This window comes from Charadrius vociferus, unplaced genomic scaffold (assembly GCF_000708025.1).
Source record: "Charadrius vociferus isolate BGI_N301 unplaced genomic scaffold, ASM70802v2 scaffold498, whole genome shotgun sequence".
NCBI lineage: Eukaryota > Metazoa > Chordata > Aves > Charadriiformes > Charadriidae > Charadrius > Charadrius vociferus.
Window position 1 is genome coordinate 2,272,757 of NW_009649588.1, and position 17,504 is coordinate 2,290,260.

General features: G+C 36.8%; 1 protein-coding gene across 1 annotated transcript in view; it reads right to left on the minus strand.

Annotated features, from left to right (window-relative positions):
- WWOX (WW domain containing oxidoreductase) overlaps positions 1 to 17,504 on the minus strand; it is a 527,431-nt gene that overhangs the window by 381,428 nt on the left and 128,499 nt on the right. The window contains exon 7 of the mRNA XM_009890387.1: positions 14,500 to 14,764. Within this exon, the coding sequence (XP_009888689.1) occupies positions 14,500 to 14,764 (265 nt within the window). The remainder of the gene's footprint in view (positions 1 to 14,499; positions 14,765 to 17,504) is intronic.

Below are 17,504 nucleotides of genomic sequence, written 5' to 3' on the forward strand. Positions count from 1 at the left end.
GAGCAAAATAACAGTCTTGGACAGAAACCGTAGACAAGCTAACAGGAACATGGTCAAAAGCATGAGAATCAGCAAAGACTTCAAATCAGTTCAAGAGACCTCCACTTTCAGCCTTGGAAAGTCCAAATATTAATATTCTGCAGTAGTTTTACAGACTGTCTCTGAGGGAAGACCATATCACCTCTGTCTTCTGATACAACAGTTATCAACCAAGTCTCGTTTTACAACATAAAAAATATCCACACCACTAGAAAGTCTCAAAAGTAAATTCATCTTAGTGGATAACAAAGAAAATTGGTAATTCATTTACCTCACCTCAACAGATCAATTCAGAGAAGTTTGAAAAAGCATGGTTGTAACACTGACAGCATTTACCGTAACAAATAAACTTTATGGAAATAACAAACCAACGGTGTCTGACAACAAATGAAGAATATGGAATAAGCTTTCATTTGTTTACTCTTGACATTCAGTGCTGACAGTTACGCCGTTAGGAAGTCATTCGAATGACTTTAAAATATATGCTTGGGAAGAATTCACAAAAATCTCTCAAAACAGAGGTATAACAGACTACAAGTATTTCAGTAGACATAATGTTTAAAAAAAATAGACCGACTTCATTCCAGGCCTCTAAGTCTCTATTTCAGGTCTGGACAACCCTTTCTTTCCAGCTTCTGAGTACTACAATGTAATTAATTAATGGATGCATCTGCCAGCAGAAGTGACCAGGGAATGGAAGCAGGAGACCTAAAGTTTTTCTCTGATGATGACAGTGAAAAGGAATGACCACATAATTTGGCCCAGCCACATTTCATTACCAATTATAAACATTATTTTAGGGGAAGAGTTTAGCAATTAAGTTGCATTTACAGGAATCTTTGCTGTGGACAGTGACAAAGTTTTCTGATGAGTCTTCTGTGCCTTCCTAACAGCAGGAAAAGCACTGAGCTGTGCGTTCAGCTTTGCAGCCCTTGAGTATACATGCACACTATTTGATTTTTCAAGACAAGTAATGGTCTGAATTGCGTTCTGAAGACCATAATTGGCCTTAGATGAAGGTTATTTAATATGCCACATTATTGTCTATTGAATAAGCATACATGTAATGCAATAATGATAAATTTCACCTTGTCACCAAAAATAAGGTCAGATGTTGTTTCCATAAAAAGACATTTTATATGAAAACATTTCCTTTAGAAACATAAAGCCAAAAGGAGACAAAAACCATTATATCACAAATTACCTACATTCAAGAGTGTTGAATTCAGTGAAAACTTTAATCCTACTATTTCCAAGCGTTCTTCTGCTCTAGCTTGCAAAGTTGAAATGTTCTTCAATGCTTTTTGCATAATGGTGGGTACAGCATTGAAACACAAATCAGTAACAACGTGCCAGTTCAGCACAATGATTTTCAGATCTGTTCCTTTTATATAAAGTTTGGTACTCAACACTTGAGTAAATACTTTCACAACCAGTTAGGCATCTCACCAGCCATTTGTATCTGCACAGTCATCTATTAGAAACAAAACAAACTAGCAACGGCATAATCAAACATTAAAAAGAAGCTCACAGTAAGTTTCAACTCCTATGCCTGCTAAACATTTTTCTGAATTAATAGCAACATCCAACTTAAATGCATTAAAGTTGAAAGTACCACCCACAGAAGCAGCACATGTATGAGAAATGTCTGTTTTCCATGTTCCATTTTTGGAAATGTCAACTCATAAGACAGTTCTGCTACGGAAATCCACAGCACTAGCAAATCAATCCTGCATATTTGGGGCAAGTAGATCTTGCTTTTCAAGACAAACAATTCCCTCTGTGTCTCAAAAATGACTTTACTTTTACATAAGATGCATCATCCAACATTGCTCTTCATCTCATTTCAATGTGATGTTTTTGCAATTAATAAAATTCCTCAAATACCTTCTATAGATTTTTTTGGCATGCACAGAAGACTGTGCTATATCCATAGTGATATTTAATAACTGCAAAAACATGTTGTCACTAAAATAATGGATGGAATTTGACTATGATATTTATATTTACTGTCACCCTCCTTGCTAAAAAAGGATTGATGCTACTACTCTAACAACTTCCTAGAAACAGCAAAATAAAGAGACTGGAAAATCCAAATGACTCAAGCATTCTAAGTCTCAAAGGAAACTTTAAAAGCTAAGTAAATTCAAAAATTCTCTGATTACAAATCCTCATACAGATTATTGCAAAACTAATAAGTACTGCATCATTTGCTGTGCATTTTTACACTGAACTAAGCACGATAAATTCAGTATTATGTTCACTTTCCCCCGAAGAGAATGAGTACATTCTGCCACTTTATCACAAGTAAATCATACAAACTCAGGCCATACAACACACACAAAACAATGAACCATTTTAATATGTCAACTGGCAAATGGATTCAAGCAAGTTCTTTTTTTTTTTTTTGCCAAATCTTCCTCCTCTGTTCTTAAATATAATTCTTGAATCATATTAACATTTAAAACAATTCTTCAAGACATTACCTTCAAGGTATTTAACATACTATCATACATTTGGGCTTTCTTCCTTTTTTGAGACAGGTGAGAAACCACAGATCTGAGGACTAAGACAGTAGGTTAAGAAAAGGAAGAGGAGAAGCAGAAGGGCACATCATCTCATACTGATACTGGCAGTAAAACCTACATAAAATTAAGAACAACTTTGTGGTTTCTTAAATTTTTCTGGAACTTATATTCCCTCTTTCTTCCCTTTCTTTAGAAACACATCCACTCTTACCTAGAAAGAAGGCACATGAGCAGTATAAAAATTAGGACTACAGTAGAAAGAAGTTCAGGATTTGAACAGTATCTAACTCTAGCTTTTCCAATAACTCCCAGAGAGTGATATACAATGGAAGCTACAAAATACTAGTGAATATCCAGTGGAAAAACTAAATGCACTCCCTAATACAGTCTCATCAACCACAGACCTATTTCCCTCCACACGGGAATCTAGCCAATGCTCCAAGCTGGCCAAGGAACATCCTGCAGTCTGAGTCTTGCCTTCAGAAGAAAGAAAATTACCACACTCATATCCGTAACACCAAAAAACCCCCCAAATCCAACAAACCCAACCCAGTAAGTTCCTTCACATTTTCCTCAGGAGAAGACAATATACCTATATATACAGTAAACTTCAGAATAAAGAACTGACAAGAACTAGAAACCCTAGTAGTATCACAGTGCGGTATCTCCCAAAAGCCTAGAAATATGAATTTTCTATACATACACATACATTTTCAATAGCTTTCCTGGAAGTTTTTAGGAATGTTCATTCAGTTATGCAGTTATCATGTCCAGGGAATGCCAACATGATGATGAATGACATGTCACACACAAAACCCAAACAGATGAATCACTTTTTCAGGCAAACAGATTCTTATTGTGTTCACCAATCAAGGAATATTAAATATATTAAAACCCCAAATATATTTTCCATTTCTATATATACAGATCGATAGGTACATACACACACACGTATATGTAAAACTAGTGAGAATACTGAAAAAACATTATGTAGTACTCTGCATTTGATATACTGTATTATTTTTGGACCTTGCAAATATACTTTTTTAATGACTTTGCTCTATAAGAAGGGACTTTCTAGCTCAGATTACTTGGAGACTCTTACTGTTTACTCTTCCATCTTTTTTTGTAAAGTCAGAAGAGATTTCCCTGAGAACTTCAAATAAATAAGATATCCAGCTGCACAAACACTATACATTCTGTTAGATTACTTTGGCTTCCTAAGGAGTATTTGACTTTCTCTGAATGTAAATGATTAAAGAGAATCCATCATATGAAACTGATTGGTGAACTGTTTAAAGTGGTATGGCACCTCTTCAAAGATGATACAGAAAGAAATGAAAAGACCATGTTATGGTAAAGCATCTCAGATATCCAAGGAGTTCTAGGAAAACTTTAATGTAACTAAGCACCGCATCCCCCAATTAAGAAATAGTATTTAAATGATAGTTCCATAAAATAGAATATACATTGCATTCTTTTTTTAAACAATTTGGTATTTCATCTATTCTAAGTACGGCCAATAAAAGCTTGGGGTTTCCTGAACATCTGTCCATTCATAAATAGCAACTTCAAAAAAAAGTGAGGAAAGATAAACCATGTTCTAGAATCCACAAAATTTATATTGCTCTGTAAGTTATGCTCACAAAATGACACAGGCTAACAATGTTCAATTATGTAATTTCATTATTTTTACCATTCACCATTTTAAATTTGGGCATGGAATTTTAACTTCTAGATGTCAAAGAAATAAAAACTAAACTTTTTCCAAAAACATTGCTTTTGCTGAACTTTAGATGGGTGGATCAGCAGCTCTATTTTCTAAAGAGCTAACTAGAAGGCTTAGTATCGGCAGGTATGTATGTGCATATAAAAGACAAGGAAGATAGATCTACAAGGAAATAAAAGATGGACTACTGCCTAATTGCCACATCAAGTGACATGGACAAGAAGGCCTCAGTTCAAAGTTCAGTGATACGGGAGGAGTTTCAATTTGATTCCAGCTCATTTAAGGAATAGACAGCAGATTTACAATTTTAAAAAATCATAGCCAAAAATTATTCAGATTTTGGACTCCAAACTCAGTAAGAAACTTGATTTAAGAGAATAAAATTTAGAAAGTGAAAAGCACACTAATGAAGCACAATTACTTCTTACAGCCATTCGTTCATAATTCCCCTCCCCCCCATCACTAAGGTCTCACAGATTCCAAATTTTGGCAGATGGCACAGTTTGAAGTGGAACACAGATTTGCCATCTTAGATCCTAACCCACACGGGATTTGTTTTTCACATTTCATATTGCTCATAGCTCCACAATTTCAATAGCTGAAAATATCTGGTTTAATTGAAACACCTTGTATAACTTGTGTCTGTTTGTGCTTAATTTACTTGCTAGCTATACAGCATAGTCGCTATGTCTGTCCAAAAAGTTAAAAATCATTAATCAAGAAGAATTTTTAGGGACTATGCTTTTAAAAAAAGTGATTAGTAACTCATTGCTAGCTAAAAACTCAAGTTTTATCACCGTGAATATTTGAAACTATCTTTCTAGAATGCTGGCAACAGATCACTGGATCATTATAAATGAACTACAGCACATTGACTCTGCTTTTGATTACAGTTATCTCATTCATAAAAATGTTATCTCTATTACTCTCTTGTTATTAAAGAAAATGAATAATCTTGTGATTTATGTGCTAGCTGGTAACTAAGGAGGTCTGGGTCCTACTGTGTTATTTACAACAAACTGTCTAAATGACCTTGCTGGGCACACAAATGAGAAACTGTGGGGTCACAGGCAGGGTTGAGTCACCTCATCTGCAGCAACTGTAAGCAGAGGGCTCTGGGGTACAGGGACGGGCACCAGTAGGGCTCTGGGGTGCAGCGAGGGACACCGGGAGGGCTCTGGGGTGCGAGGATGGGCACCTGGAGGGCTCTGGGGCAAAGTGAGGGGCACCCGGAGTGCTCTGCAACAAAGCAAAAAGCAATGGTGGACTTTGGGGCACACCTGCATTCGGTCTTTAGCAATGCACGGTAATTTCACTGCAAACAAGGCTACAAAGTCATCAAAAACCTTATTAGGCAAAAAAGTACAGAATATTTTCTCTGAAAATCCCTTCTGTTTACCAGACCTTCTTAAAATTATTACTGTAAAAATATACTAGCATAATCTGAAGACTGTTTAAGAGTGGGCAAAGGAAGACCAGTAGCAAAGATAAGAATTACTGTGTTAGTTCGGAGATACATTATGAAGACCTAGGCCAGCACGTATCATAAAACTGGTTTAGACTATAGCTGCCATTTTCCTAGGTTAACAGCCACATGTTTGCATTAGCACCAAATGCATGAAAAAAGTAGAGTCAATCTGTTTCAGTTTTTAAAACAATCTTCAAGACATTTAAGTTCACTTGCCTGTTTTTACAGGAAATCACTAAATTTTAATGTAGATTATTCCCAGCAAAAGTTACTGTTATTAGATAAAGAAAGACAAAGAATATGAACATGCACATTTACTTTTTGGCTTATACAGATCAAGTATGTAATACATTCAGAAGGGTTCCTCACTGTGTATTTGTATTTGCCCTCACGTTCTCTTTCCCAATCTATTATTTTTAACAAAGCTATATGATAAATGCTTTGCTGCTTTCTTCGCAACAGTTGTCAAAAAATACTAGATTTACGTAAACTACAAAAGAAAAAGGGTTTGTGTGTGACCACAAAACCGGAAGTGTCACAAACCTATGCATAACCAGAGTTTTAACATTGTACCTATGTGGCAAAGTAGCATACACCCACTTTTGAGAGAGAAGAGCATATTTCTAATCAGTCAGGAGAAGGAAGGGAGGCCAAGAGATTGTAGATATAAATCCAGAGTATTATCTAGTGCTGTTATTAGTTATTATATTCCCTAGCAAAACAGAATAAAAACATGAAAATATTTTTTCACAGAGCACTGTGAAAATACAGACTCCCATAAGTACCCTTTTTTCCCCACAAACTTCACATTTTCATCATACTTCCACATCTCTCTGTAATACTTGACATTGAAAAAAAAAAATACCTGTACAGCAATATGCAAAATAAATGCAAATGCAAAAATCAAAAAACCCTGAGAACTTCAGAATTTCAAGCATTTTGAAAGTACCGAATTTCACTACCTAAGCACCTAAAAAAATCTTTTTTTACAGTCTTTTCAAACTCAGAGTTCTAAATTTTAGTCATCTTTGCCCATGGAAAATCAATACCTTACTTGTTTTCAGTTATCGCAGTAGATAATCAATTTTTGCAGCAAATAAAACAAATGATGATGTTTCAGTATGAGAAAGATCTCAAGAACACTATCAGAAGGTTGAGTCATATTCCTAATAGCGAGTATAGTAATGACATAAAAAAACCAAAGGTAAAGGGACAAAAAAACAAGCCTAAATATCCCCTGTTCAGCTGTTTCTGTCAGACTCCAGCATCTTGCCTGTCACCCAAGCACCTCAACACTCGTAATACAACAGAAATTTCCTTCCTTATGGTTTCTCAAATACATTCTGAGCAGATCAATGCTGCGTAACACCTCAGAGACACCATGGTACTTCAGCTGCAGCTTAGCTCTGCCAGTGATGGTGAGTAAAAGAGAAGGAATAAGAATAAGGAAAAACCAGAAACTTGAACTCTTCTTTGGAGGACTGCAAAAGAACACAAGAAAGAAAGGTACAGTGTAGGAAAGTCGGGGACTTTCACACAATAAATAAATTATGGATGCATCGTACCAGAGTGCAAAAATAAAGAGTATTTACTTTTAAAACCTTTTGTTAAGCACTCATTATTTTATTTGTAGTGCAGCTTATACCCAGAAATCTCATACCCCCCATTATTTAATAAGGAGGTCTGTTTCTAGACGGTATAACAATCTGAATCAAGAAATGAAAATAACTGAATGCACGACTGACTTTCTGCAAGTTTCAAAAGAGACATTCTGTTCTGTGCTGTTAACCATGTACAAGGCCAATTTTTCTCAGGTTTCAGGCAAGAGACAATAAGGTATCAGACAGGACTGGATGTGAGGTTGCACAGAAGATTAGCGTTTGTGGGCAATTCAGACCTGTATGCAGACATTCCACAAGGTGTATATATCGCTTTCTAATCCAAGAAGGGTTTTTCAGGCTGAAAAATACGGAAATATGCTTTTTAATTTCAAAATCTAATTTAATTACATGTAATATAAAACATTATGGACCAAATGTTTCCCTGCCTTGCAGCCCACATACTTGGCAGGGCATTCTGAAATTCTGCAAGGATCTAGTGGGAGAGGAAGAAATTCCTTACTTCCCCCACAAAACTATAGGACATAACAGAGCTGCTCCACAAACAGCTATGGGGGTATGTTGGGCACAGCAAATTCCATGGCCACTGCTCCCCCCAAGCACCGCTCTGCACGCTGAGACCCTGAGCTGTTCTCTTTGGCACATGGATAGGTTTTCATAAAGACTTTCCATTCCGGTGGCGTGGGTTTTACGGGACAGATTTAATTTGCCCTCATATTTCATGCTACATTTATTTTAGCAGGAAGTTAAAATATGTATTAGTTAAAAGTAAGTTTGATAATAAACTAGCTTATATTACATTTTATTGCTAGATAGGACACAGAAATTCTAAGTGCATAGAAGAATTTTTGTACCAAAATGATTAACAACTACTTTGGAGGCATTTCTTTACCATCCTATTACAACCAATCAAAATATTTTTGCCCATACGCGTTCTTTCCTTTTACCCAATTCAGGCAATTTTAAATAACAGTATTCTGCAAGGAAGCATATTCTATCAGAGTTCAACAAAATAACTGGCTTTTCATGTTATTAGAGGTACGGTCCACAAACCTGTGTGTTAAAAGAGAGAGCTGTTGCTTAGCATCACTTTAACATTTACACTTTAGGCATTAATCCATAAAACAGGAGAATTGTATATGTGATTTATACACTCTCTGCAACAGCTGCTAATATCCAGTAGACAGTTAGCTCCCTTTCACTCTCCCTTCCTCTTTCACTTCCTGCCCAAAACTCAATTTGAGAAAAGAAACTGCCATTTTGATCAAATGTGAACTGCAAGGCTCTTTTCAAAAAGAACTGCTTTTCAAGAAACCCCAGTGCATGTTCAGGAATGTCTTAGGGAAGACATGCAGGCCAAATTCTACTCTGAAACACGCACATACCCACCCTGCCCATGACTGTTCTTGGAGTTGAACATGCACAGCTGAGGGTAGAATTTGGCCTGAACTGTGAATTCAGCAATGGAAGCCAACATCAACTCAACGCAGCCCACACAGGTCTTTGGACAGAAAAAAATGTTTACTTAGGGAGGGAATACTATCCCCAGCTCTAAGGGTTATTCCAGCTTCTTTAGCAAAGAAGAGGGGAGAAAGAGAAGTGATGATGAGACTGCAGGGCCTCTTTTGGGCTTCTATCAAAAGCAAACAGATGTGATCATTAGGTAGAAGCAAGTCACTCCTATAGATGCAGATTCATTTCTTGCCAGAATAGTATTTCTGAGTCGATGTTAGGTGTGAGTGCAAATTATTACAAGAAATTTAAATTTAGACACTTCCAACATATGGCAAAAGTAAAACCAGTGAAGTAGTTGTAGGCACAGGGGTTTCCTCCTGCCCGTATGAGCACTGCAATACACGCCAACTGCCTAAAACGCTCCTGGGATAATATCCGAATGACAAGAATTCATTGTTTTACATAAAACTAAGACACACAGAAGACTTTGGGGCCCTTATATATTCCTTATAATCCTCAATAGCAAATCCTTTAAATATAAAATCCAGTTCTGAAAAGCTACTATCTTTGGGGGAGGAGGGAGAAAGCGAAGAGCAGTTTAAGTATCAGTCTCTTACACAGTGAAAAATTAAGGGCAGAATGGTCTTACTGCAGCTAACTGGCTGTTTAAAGGTGACAGGTTGAGCTCTTCTAGTTGTAATTTATATCTCAGCAACAGAACCAATGTTTTATTCCCAACCATTAAAAGGGGGTAACACATCTGCTAAAACTCTAGCACAATGGCTGGCTTTGCGCTGCAACAGGAAATGTAACCCAATAGTCTCAGAACTTCCACAAACTCCAGCCATTTCTTAATGTAAAAGGATTTGAAAATTCAGTTCACTGAAACATCTGTTAAGCTCTTGCTACTTTAACGCATGATATTCTTTCTGCTCTGTTACCTGCCAACAAAAATATTTGGTTCTATGTAAGGCTATCACAAGCGTGTGATAATGGCACTCTGCTTTTAATTTTATATGCCATTGTACACTCACAAAATCATCTGGGGGTAACACTAGATAATGTACTCAGTGAAAGCTCAAAACTCACAATAAATGTATTTGATTTTCGTCGTGTATATAAATAGTAACAAATCAGTCAGGTTCTAAATGACTGGCATTAATTTAAAACAAAAGAAACAACTTGGTCAAACTGTTCTTGAGACAGCTTTCAAGAAGAGAGGGAAAAGGAGAGGCAGAAAGAGAGAAGGGGAAAAAGAGAGTGAAAGAGCACAAAAGAGAGAGGTAAAAAGAAAGAAAAAAAGTAAAAAAAAAGCCCAAGAATGTAAAGCCCTAAAGCCTTAGATCAAACCAGCTAAGCATATGCATGGTCTATGCAGTTACTTTCAGAGCTTCTCTTCCAATCTGTTATTTACACTGGCCACTTGTTTCAATTTACATTTAATTATACTATAAGCTTCTCCAATTTACTGAGTAACTGTATAGTGGTAAGTAAAAGAGGGGTCCTTTGAACATTAGTAGAGCTACAGTTACTACAATAATAAAATGGTAATTTATTTGCAACTATTGCTTTCTACAAAAAAATCATTGTTCTCCATTTCTGTCTAGCAAATCCTTGGAGTAGATTTTAGATCTTGAAAAGAGGTGGGTGGGAAAAAAAGGATAGTCTTTCAGTTTCCAGTTCTCTTCTTAACAAAGTACTTCCTGTATACCTATAACCATCAGTGATTTAAATATTGTGTTATGCTTCAATAGCTGACCAGACAACTCTGTGATTCAACAGAAGACTTCACTATAAACAGCACAAACACACCATAGTTTTTATGCTGTAGTTATTCATAAAACAGGTTTGGAAAATGTGAAGTTGCATTTTTCCTTGCAGCAAGGGATGACCATTTACAGAAGCAACTAAACTTATGCCTCTAAAAGCCTCACGCTTGAAAGACAGACAAACCCTACCTAAGTATGTTTTTTCTTTTAGGAAAACCAGATTCAAAGTGATCTGCAAAACTTTTCTTTAAGCAGAAACTTAAAATAGCCTGACTTCATAAAGTGTCCTAATTACTGAAATTAAGTCACCGTAGTCGCAGCAAATAACAGCAAACAGGTAAATAAGAGTGTGATATTAGAATACCATTTCTCAGTGCTTCAGGGAATCAGCTAAAGCTGAAGAGCTACCAGCAGTGTTTCCCAAGCTAAGTTCTGTCACGCTGACTATCCCAAGTGCCACATGCAAGAGGCTGCATGACCTCTCCCAAAAATGACAATTTGCAGTACGCAACAGCATGCATTTCTGAAGAAAATACTACATCCTCATCAACCAAAGTGGAGCTATTCAACATCCAAGAGGTGCAACTACATTAAAAAATATATTTCTGATACACAAAGCAAACTAACCCCCTGTCTATGGCAGGGGGGTTGGAACTCGATGATCTTCAAGGTCTTTTCCAACCTAAACCATTCTATGATTCTATGAATTACTAAACTATTATGATTTCTAGTAAGTGAACTTTAAAGAGATTATTTTATAAGTAGCACAGAAAATGATGACAACTAAGTGAAAGGTGTGAAGACTAATTTCTCAGTAGGAACTTGCAGCCAGGACAAAATATAAGAATTATATTAGGGAAACAAATGTATTTTTTAATTTTGTCTTGCATGACGTTTTGGAAACCTCTAAATTTCCAAAAGTACTCAAACTCTGAGTGTTTTTCTGAGCTATCCACCACTCTCAGAACATCTAGTAAGTCTATCTTTGTGAAATCCAAATTAAAGATGTAATTATTTTTTATTAACAGCTTTTACTACAATAATACGAAAAGGCCCCAGTCAGAATCAGGAATGTGCAGCTTCAGTCTGCGTGTGTGTATATACATGTTGCTGTCCCATCCCTGGAGGTGTCCAAGGCCAGGTTGGATGGGGCTTTGAACAACCTGGTCTAGTGGGAGGTGTCCCTGCCCATGGCAGGGGGGTTGGAACTCGATGAAGTTTAAGGTACCTTCCAACTCCAACCATTCTATGATTCTGTTCTATGATGGATATATGCCTACATGTGTATGCATCTATAGAGACTTCAGGAGCCTCTACAATTCAAAATGTAGCAAAGAGCTGCGGACTGACTCCAGAAGGATTAGGACCTCTGCCTCAGAGATCAAAACTGGTCCAGGCATATCTGCATGGCACCTTGCCTGAACTGATAAACCTTAGCTCTCTCTGCACAACCTTGACTCTCAGTTCCAGTTATGGACCCAGCTCAGTTGCAACTACTCTAAATGCTGCTGCATCATGCTGCATTGTGCAATGCAGACATCCTTATAAAACACAGGAACGCACAGTTCACACCCTTGGGACTGCAGCTGTAAGCTTTAGGATACACGCCCAGTATTCTGACCAAAACACTCATCTAGACTCTGGGGTGAGCTGCCACAGAAATAATGAGGAAACCTCAACAAGGTCTATTCCAGGTTGGTGACAGTAAAATCCCTACAAAAGGAGAAGCAGCAGATCATTTTCTCCCTACAAATCTTAAAATAGAAAAACTTACACTACTGATGTTGAGAATTTCAGCACAGCATGTTTGCATAGCCAGGAAGGGTCACTTTTCTAGTTTTACTGGCAATCAAAACATTCAGGGGTACATAACAATTCATATCAGAATACGAGTTATAAAACTCAACCTATACCCTCCATCATAAAATTCAGTAACCTCAGTGGTTACATACAACAACACAATAACATACAAACATGAAGGACTTAGTGAAGTGATTTGGCTTGGACTAGGGTGCACTGTTATTCAGTGCTGATATTTTTTGTACTGTATTTTGTATTCTCTTTTATGTACCACCCATAAATAAACAGATACTATAAAAAAATCTAACAATTGTTTTAAAGAATTCAAAATGAACTTTAGTGTTTTATTTTGTTCCTTAGAGGATGAGATTATCTGAGCAACAAACACAAAAGGTTCCTTTGTGAAAATACGTCAGAGCAAATAAAACTAACAATTCATAAAAGTTCCACAGACCGGATCCTTTTCATGGGACACTGATAACATTCACTTACCCATTCTCAGGAGAACTTCAAGAATTTGTTTTACGAACTATCCCTAACACAGCAGAGACATGGTTTTAAAGGCCCTGGTCAAAAAACACGCTGTTGAAAGATATTATTACTTGTCCCAAGGTGCCAGAATGCTCACTTACCAATCTCACGGACGTAAATAGGTTTTGCATCTGTACAGGCTGCAAACTGCCAGCAGAGGTTAGAGATGTGAAGTCGCTCCTGACTGACACGTTGTCAGTGCACCACACTAGAGTGTTTGTATTTTTGCTTCACGGATCTTACTGAAGATCCAGTATTGTTCAAGAAGCCGTTCATTTTCGGACACGTAAGCTGAGTTTTAAACACTGTAAGATGTGTTTTCTGCTTACATTAACCCAGTATAAATTAAGATTAATTTCATTATCTCAATGATAAAGCAAATGGATTTTTGCACCTATCCATACGAATTCCACCACTGATTTGCTCAGCTACTACAGGTTATGCAGTAGATTAAGCTACTTAAGGATGGATCCCTCTGCCTCCACAATTCCTTCTCTGCTCTTTTTCAAATAAAACGATCAATTTGGTCTGCATTACCAGCTCAGGGAGACAGTAAGTTACGTTACACCACAGTCACTCTTGTCAGTTGTGAAGTCTTCTGTAAAAGGGGCCTGGTTTGGGTCCCTGGTTTAGGTTAACAAATTGCCATGGCTAGATGAGCTCTGCAGGGGTATGAACCTTTTCATTTCCCCAATTCGTAGCTGCAAACATTCAAGGAAGACTCCCTCTCCCTGCTGCCCTTCTGGGAATGCCCTTCTTTGTCAGTGAACACAGGATGAGAAACAGTCAATAAGGTTAAAGGAAGCCAGTTCTCAATGAAATAAGAGTCATCCTCTGCCTAAAAAAGACTTATAAATAACCTGGGATAAGAGTAACCCCTCCAAGCCCTGAAGATGATGCAAATTCTTATATAATGAAGCCTCATGACGTTGGCTATGAAAGAACTGCGTAGCCTTTCATTATGCCATGGTCCCAGTCCAATGAAGACACAGGGAAAACACCCATTGCGTTCAGTGCTTTTTAAGAATCAAGAAAATTGTTGGGTTATGGGGTTTTTATTTTGTTTGGTTGTTTTTTTTTAAATATGAATGAAGGGGCTTTTACCACTGAAAGCACTTTCTCTCAGCCATTAATAATGTCTAGTACCTTTTCTAACTAGGGCATCTGTTTACATTAAAAATGCAGTCAAGCATATTCCACTTAAAAACCAAAGCATTTTTTTTTTATGTTTTTCGTATACTGAGCACAGAAGTAACTCTAAACTATCCCCCACCTAAGACGTACAACTACCTTAATCACAGAGAAAATCATATATTCCAACAAGGAAGCCATGCGCTCCATCTAACGAGGAACCTTTACTGAAGATTGACAAAGTTAATCTAAAATGGTTGAAGAATCCTCTTCTAGACCGCTATTTTGGCACTATGTTTGTCATTAAAATCAAGGTCGTAGTTATAAAAGGCAATAGGTCAAAGCAGATACATACATCTGGATTTTTATAACTTTACTCTCCTGATTTGAAAAATGAAGATGTGTGAAATACTGTAAGTCATTCACTTACCATGGATTTGGTGAAAGGTCGAGCCAAGGTAAACAGCAGGGTATACACCCACCAGTTACGATGAATGGAGGAGTAAATCATATTTCCAGGATGGACTGAATTAGACGTCACCCCATGGGGAGAAAGGCGTCGGTTCAGCTCGTTGGAGAACAGTATATTGCAAAGCTTGGAACGATTGTAGGCCAACATAGCCCAATACTCCTTCTTAGATGGAGAAAGCAGGCTGAAATCGAGTTTTCCAGAGGAGTCTTTAATTTCTGTAAATCTAAAAAACAGTAAATATGCCTTACATACCCCAGAGTTAATTTCGCTCTCATTAAGAACAACATAAAATGTAGACAACAGAGTAGAACTTGGCCAGAACCAACATAAAACAACAGCTTACTTAGCAGTTGAAAGCAGCTACCAGAAATTGCCCGAGATCCAAGTAACGGTCCCATATAGTATGGCAGTAAAATTACTGAATAATTAGCACAAGCAAATGATAAATAAAAACAAGTTTAAAAAAAGGTTTTAATGATTTAAAGGCATCGTATGCAACTTACGAATCACTTTACTTTAAATCCAAAAAAAGGCTTTGCCATAGATTCATGAAAGCCCAATCAACTCGGAGGAAATAATGTAGGATAAAATAACTCTTCATTAGAAGCAGAGAAAACCAGCATCCTTCCATTTCCCCTTCTTCCCTTCCCCTGATTATTTCATCCAGTGTTCATATACTGCACACTTTCATTTAAGTGTGCAAGTAACTGTGGATGAGTCTCACTGCCTCTTAGACTCTTTTTTAGATTAAAAATTGATGAATATAAAGGGGTTATAACCTTGGTAACTTGCCATCAATAGTCTTATATGTTTAAAAGATAAATGTAAACAAAGCCAAAATGAGTTCTGGCACAGTATAATGTTTTTAAGTATACCCATGGCATGGCTGAACACAAATCAAAGTAACTAGTTGATGTTTTTTAATTGGGTCTGACAGAGTCATTAAACACCAGCTGTTTGTTTCTTTCCTTTTTTTTTTCTTAATAACAAAGTAGTGAATGTTCTAAAGACATTTAAATGAAGAAAAGGAAGTTTCCATATCGCATTTTTGCCCCCAGTTCTTACAATTTGATTTAGCAATTTACTGATGTATCTTAATATTAGAAAATAATACATTTAGTTACAGATGTATGTTTCATTCAGAAGAGCTACTAAAAATAAAAAGGATTTAGCAAGCTCTTTTTAATACTCAGAGTTTTCAGAATCAGCTGGGGAGAACAGGGATAAACATAATTATAGTACACACTAGAAAAATGTTTTAAAATATCTTTACTAATTTTGCATCTCATGCCCAGAAATGAAGAGATCAGCTGGAATTTCTATATTCATTCTGTGAGCAGAATTATAATACACTCAGAGAAAAGCAACAACAGTATTTGAACTCAAGAGGAACCCAGGATGTTCTGTATCTTGCAGAATTAGCCCTTCAATTTCAACAACAAAATTCCGCTCTCATAATTTTTGGTTAGATAGAACACATTTCTGAAATTAACAGCACTATTCTGGGAGGAATTTCCTATATTCATTCCTCAAGTAAGCACTTATGACACCAAAAATAATCTATAAATAAAATACTTTGTGTACACTGTATAACGGAAACACAGTGGCACATTTTGAGTCCAGTCCTGTAACTGTGCTTATGTGAGTCAGTCTTACTTATGTCTGCAATCTCATTGAATTCAGTAGGATAAGGGCTGTACAATCAAATTAACAACACAGAAATAAAGACAGAAGGAAAGTCACCCTACTTATTATTCTGATTTTAATATGATGTGCTTAAAGTACCCAAAAGCTTAATTTAAACAGAATTCATTTGTGCTGAATCCAGAGAAGTAACTAGAAACGAACGAAGAACCGGAGAGGCAAATAAATATTTTGCCTCGGAGCAGTCTAGTATAATATTTTCTGCAAACACGGGACTTTATTTTTCCCCTAACAGGGGGTCTTGACTCCAGCGAAAAGATCCAGCCAAGGTTTATGGAAGTAATTAGATACCAACACTTCTGTTTTACAACATAGTTTAAGGCTCAGAGTTCTCAAGTAGGTCAGAAAGTACTACTACCCAATAATACCTAATGCATAAACTAACTCTTTACATCAACTCCTTGCCATTAAACAGACTGAGGGCAAAAAGCACAGTTATTTGCAATGGTCAGTTTAAGTGCTAAGATTTGCTGTAATACATGAATTGGACCCATTAGAAAAAGGGAAATTTACTAGTTGCGTTTATTATTTTATTCAAACAAAGACTGTTGTTACTTATTTCTTGATGGGCTTCTATAAACCTTGGCTGATCTTACTGAGTTAGCAATGAGCACTTTAAAAAATGTATTTGAAAACACAGATAAAGATGTCCAGAGATGTGAGCTCTGGTTACACATAGCACTTAATACCGTGGAAAACAAAGATGTCATTTGAAATACTATCGGAGATACAAACTTACAAAGGGGAACAAGCAGCTGACAATTCAACATAATCTCCCATTAAATAACAGCTCATTTATACGTATCCCGTTGTGCCCTCCACATCTGGCAAGTGATTGGAGTTGGCAGATTTATTTCTAGAGCTATCTTGCCTGCCCCGCAGTAGCCTCCCTCACTCCTAACAGGACTCTGCTACTTGCTTTCACAAACCTGGTGTGATTTGCAAAGATAAGGATGTCCAGATTTTGTTACCACCTAATTACTAGACATTTCATGTCTTTTAGCACTGGGGAGGATTATTACTGGCATTTTCTATTGCTTCCTTTCATTTCAGCCATCATAAATTTAAAATGGTAGAAGTAAATCTATCTGCAGTGTGTCATTTATACCATAAGCCCCTGTGTTTGGAAGTGATAAAGGTTTCAGCCTGACCCTTGGCTGGTCTCTCTCTACCAGGTCCCTGGGGTTACATTTTATGGAAACATGATTAAAAAAATAAGCTTCATTCTGGGTCACTAAAACATTTCAGAAATATGAAGG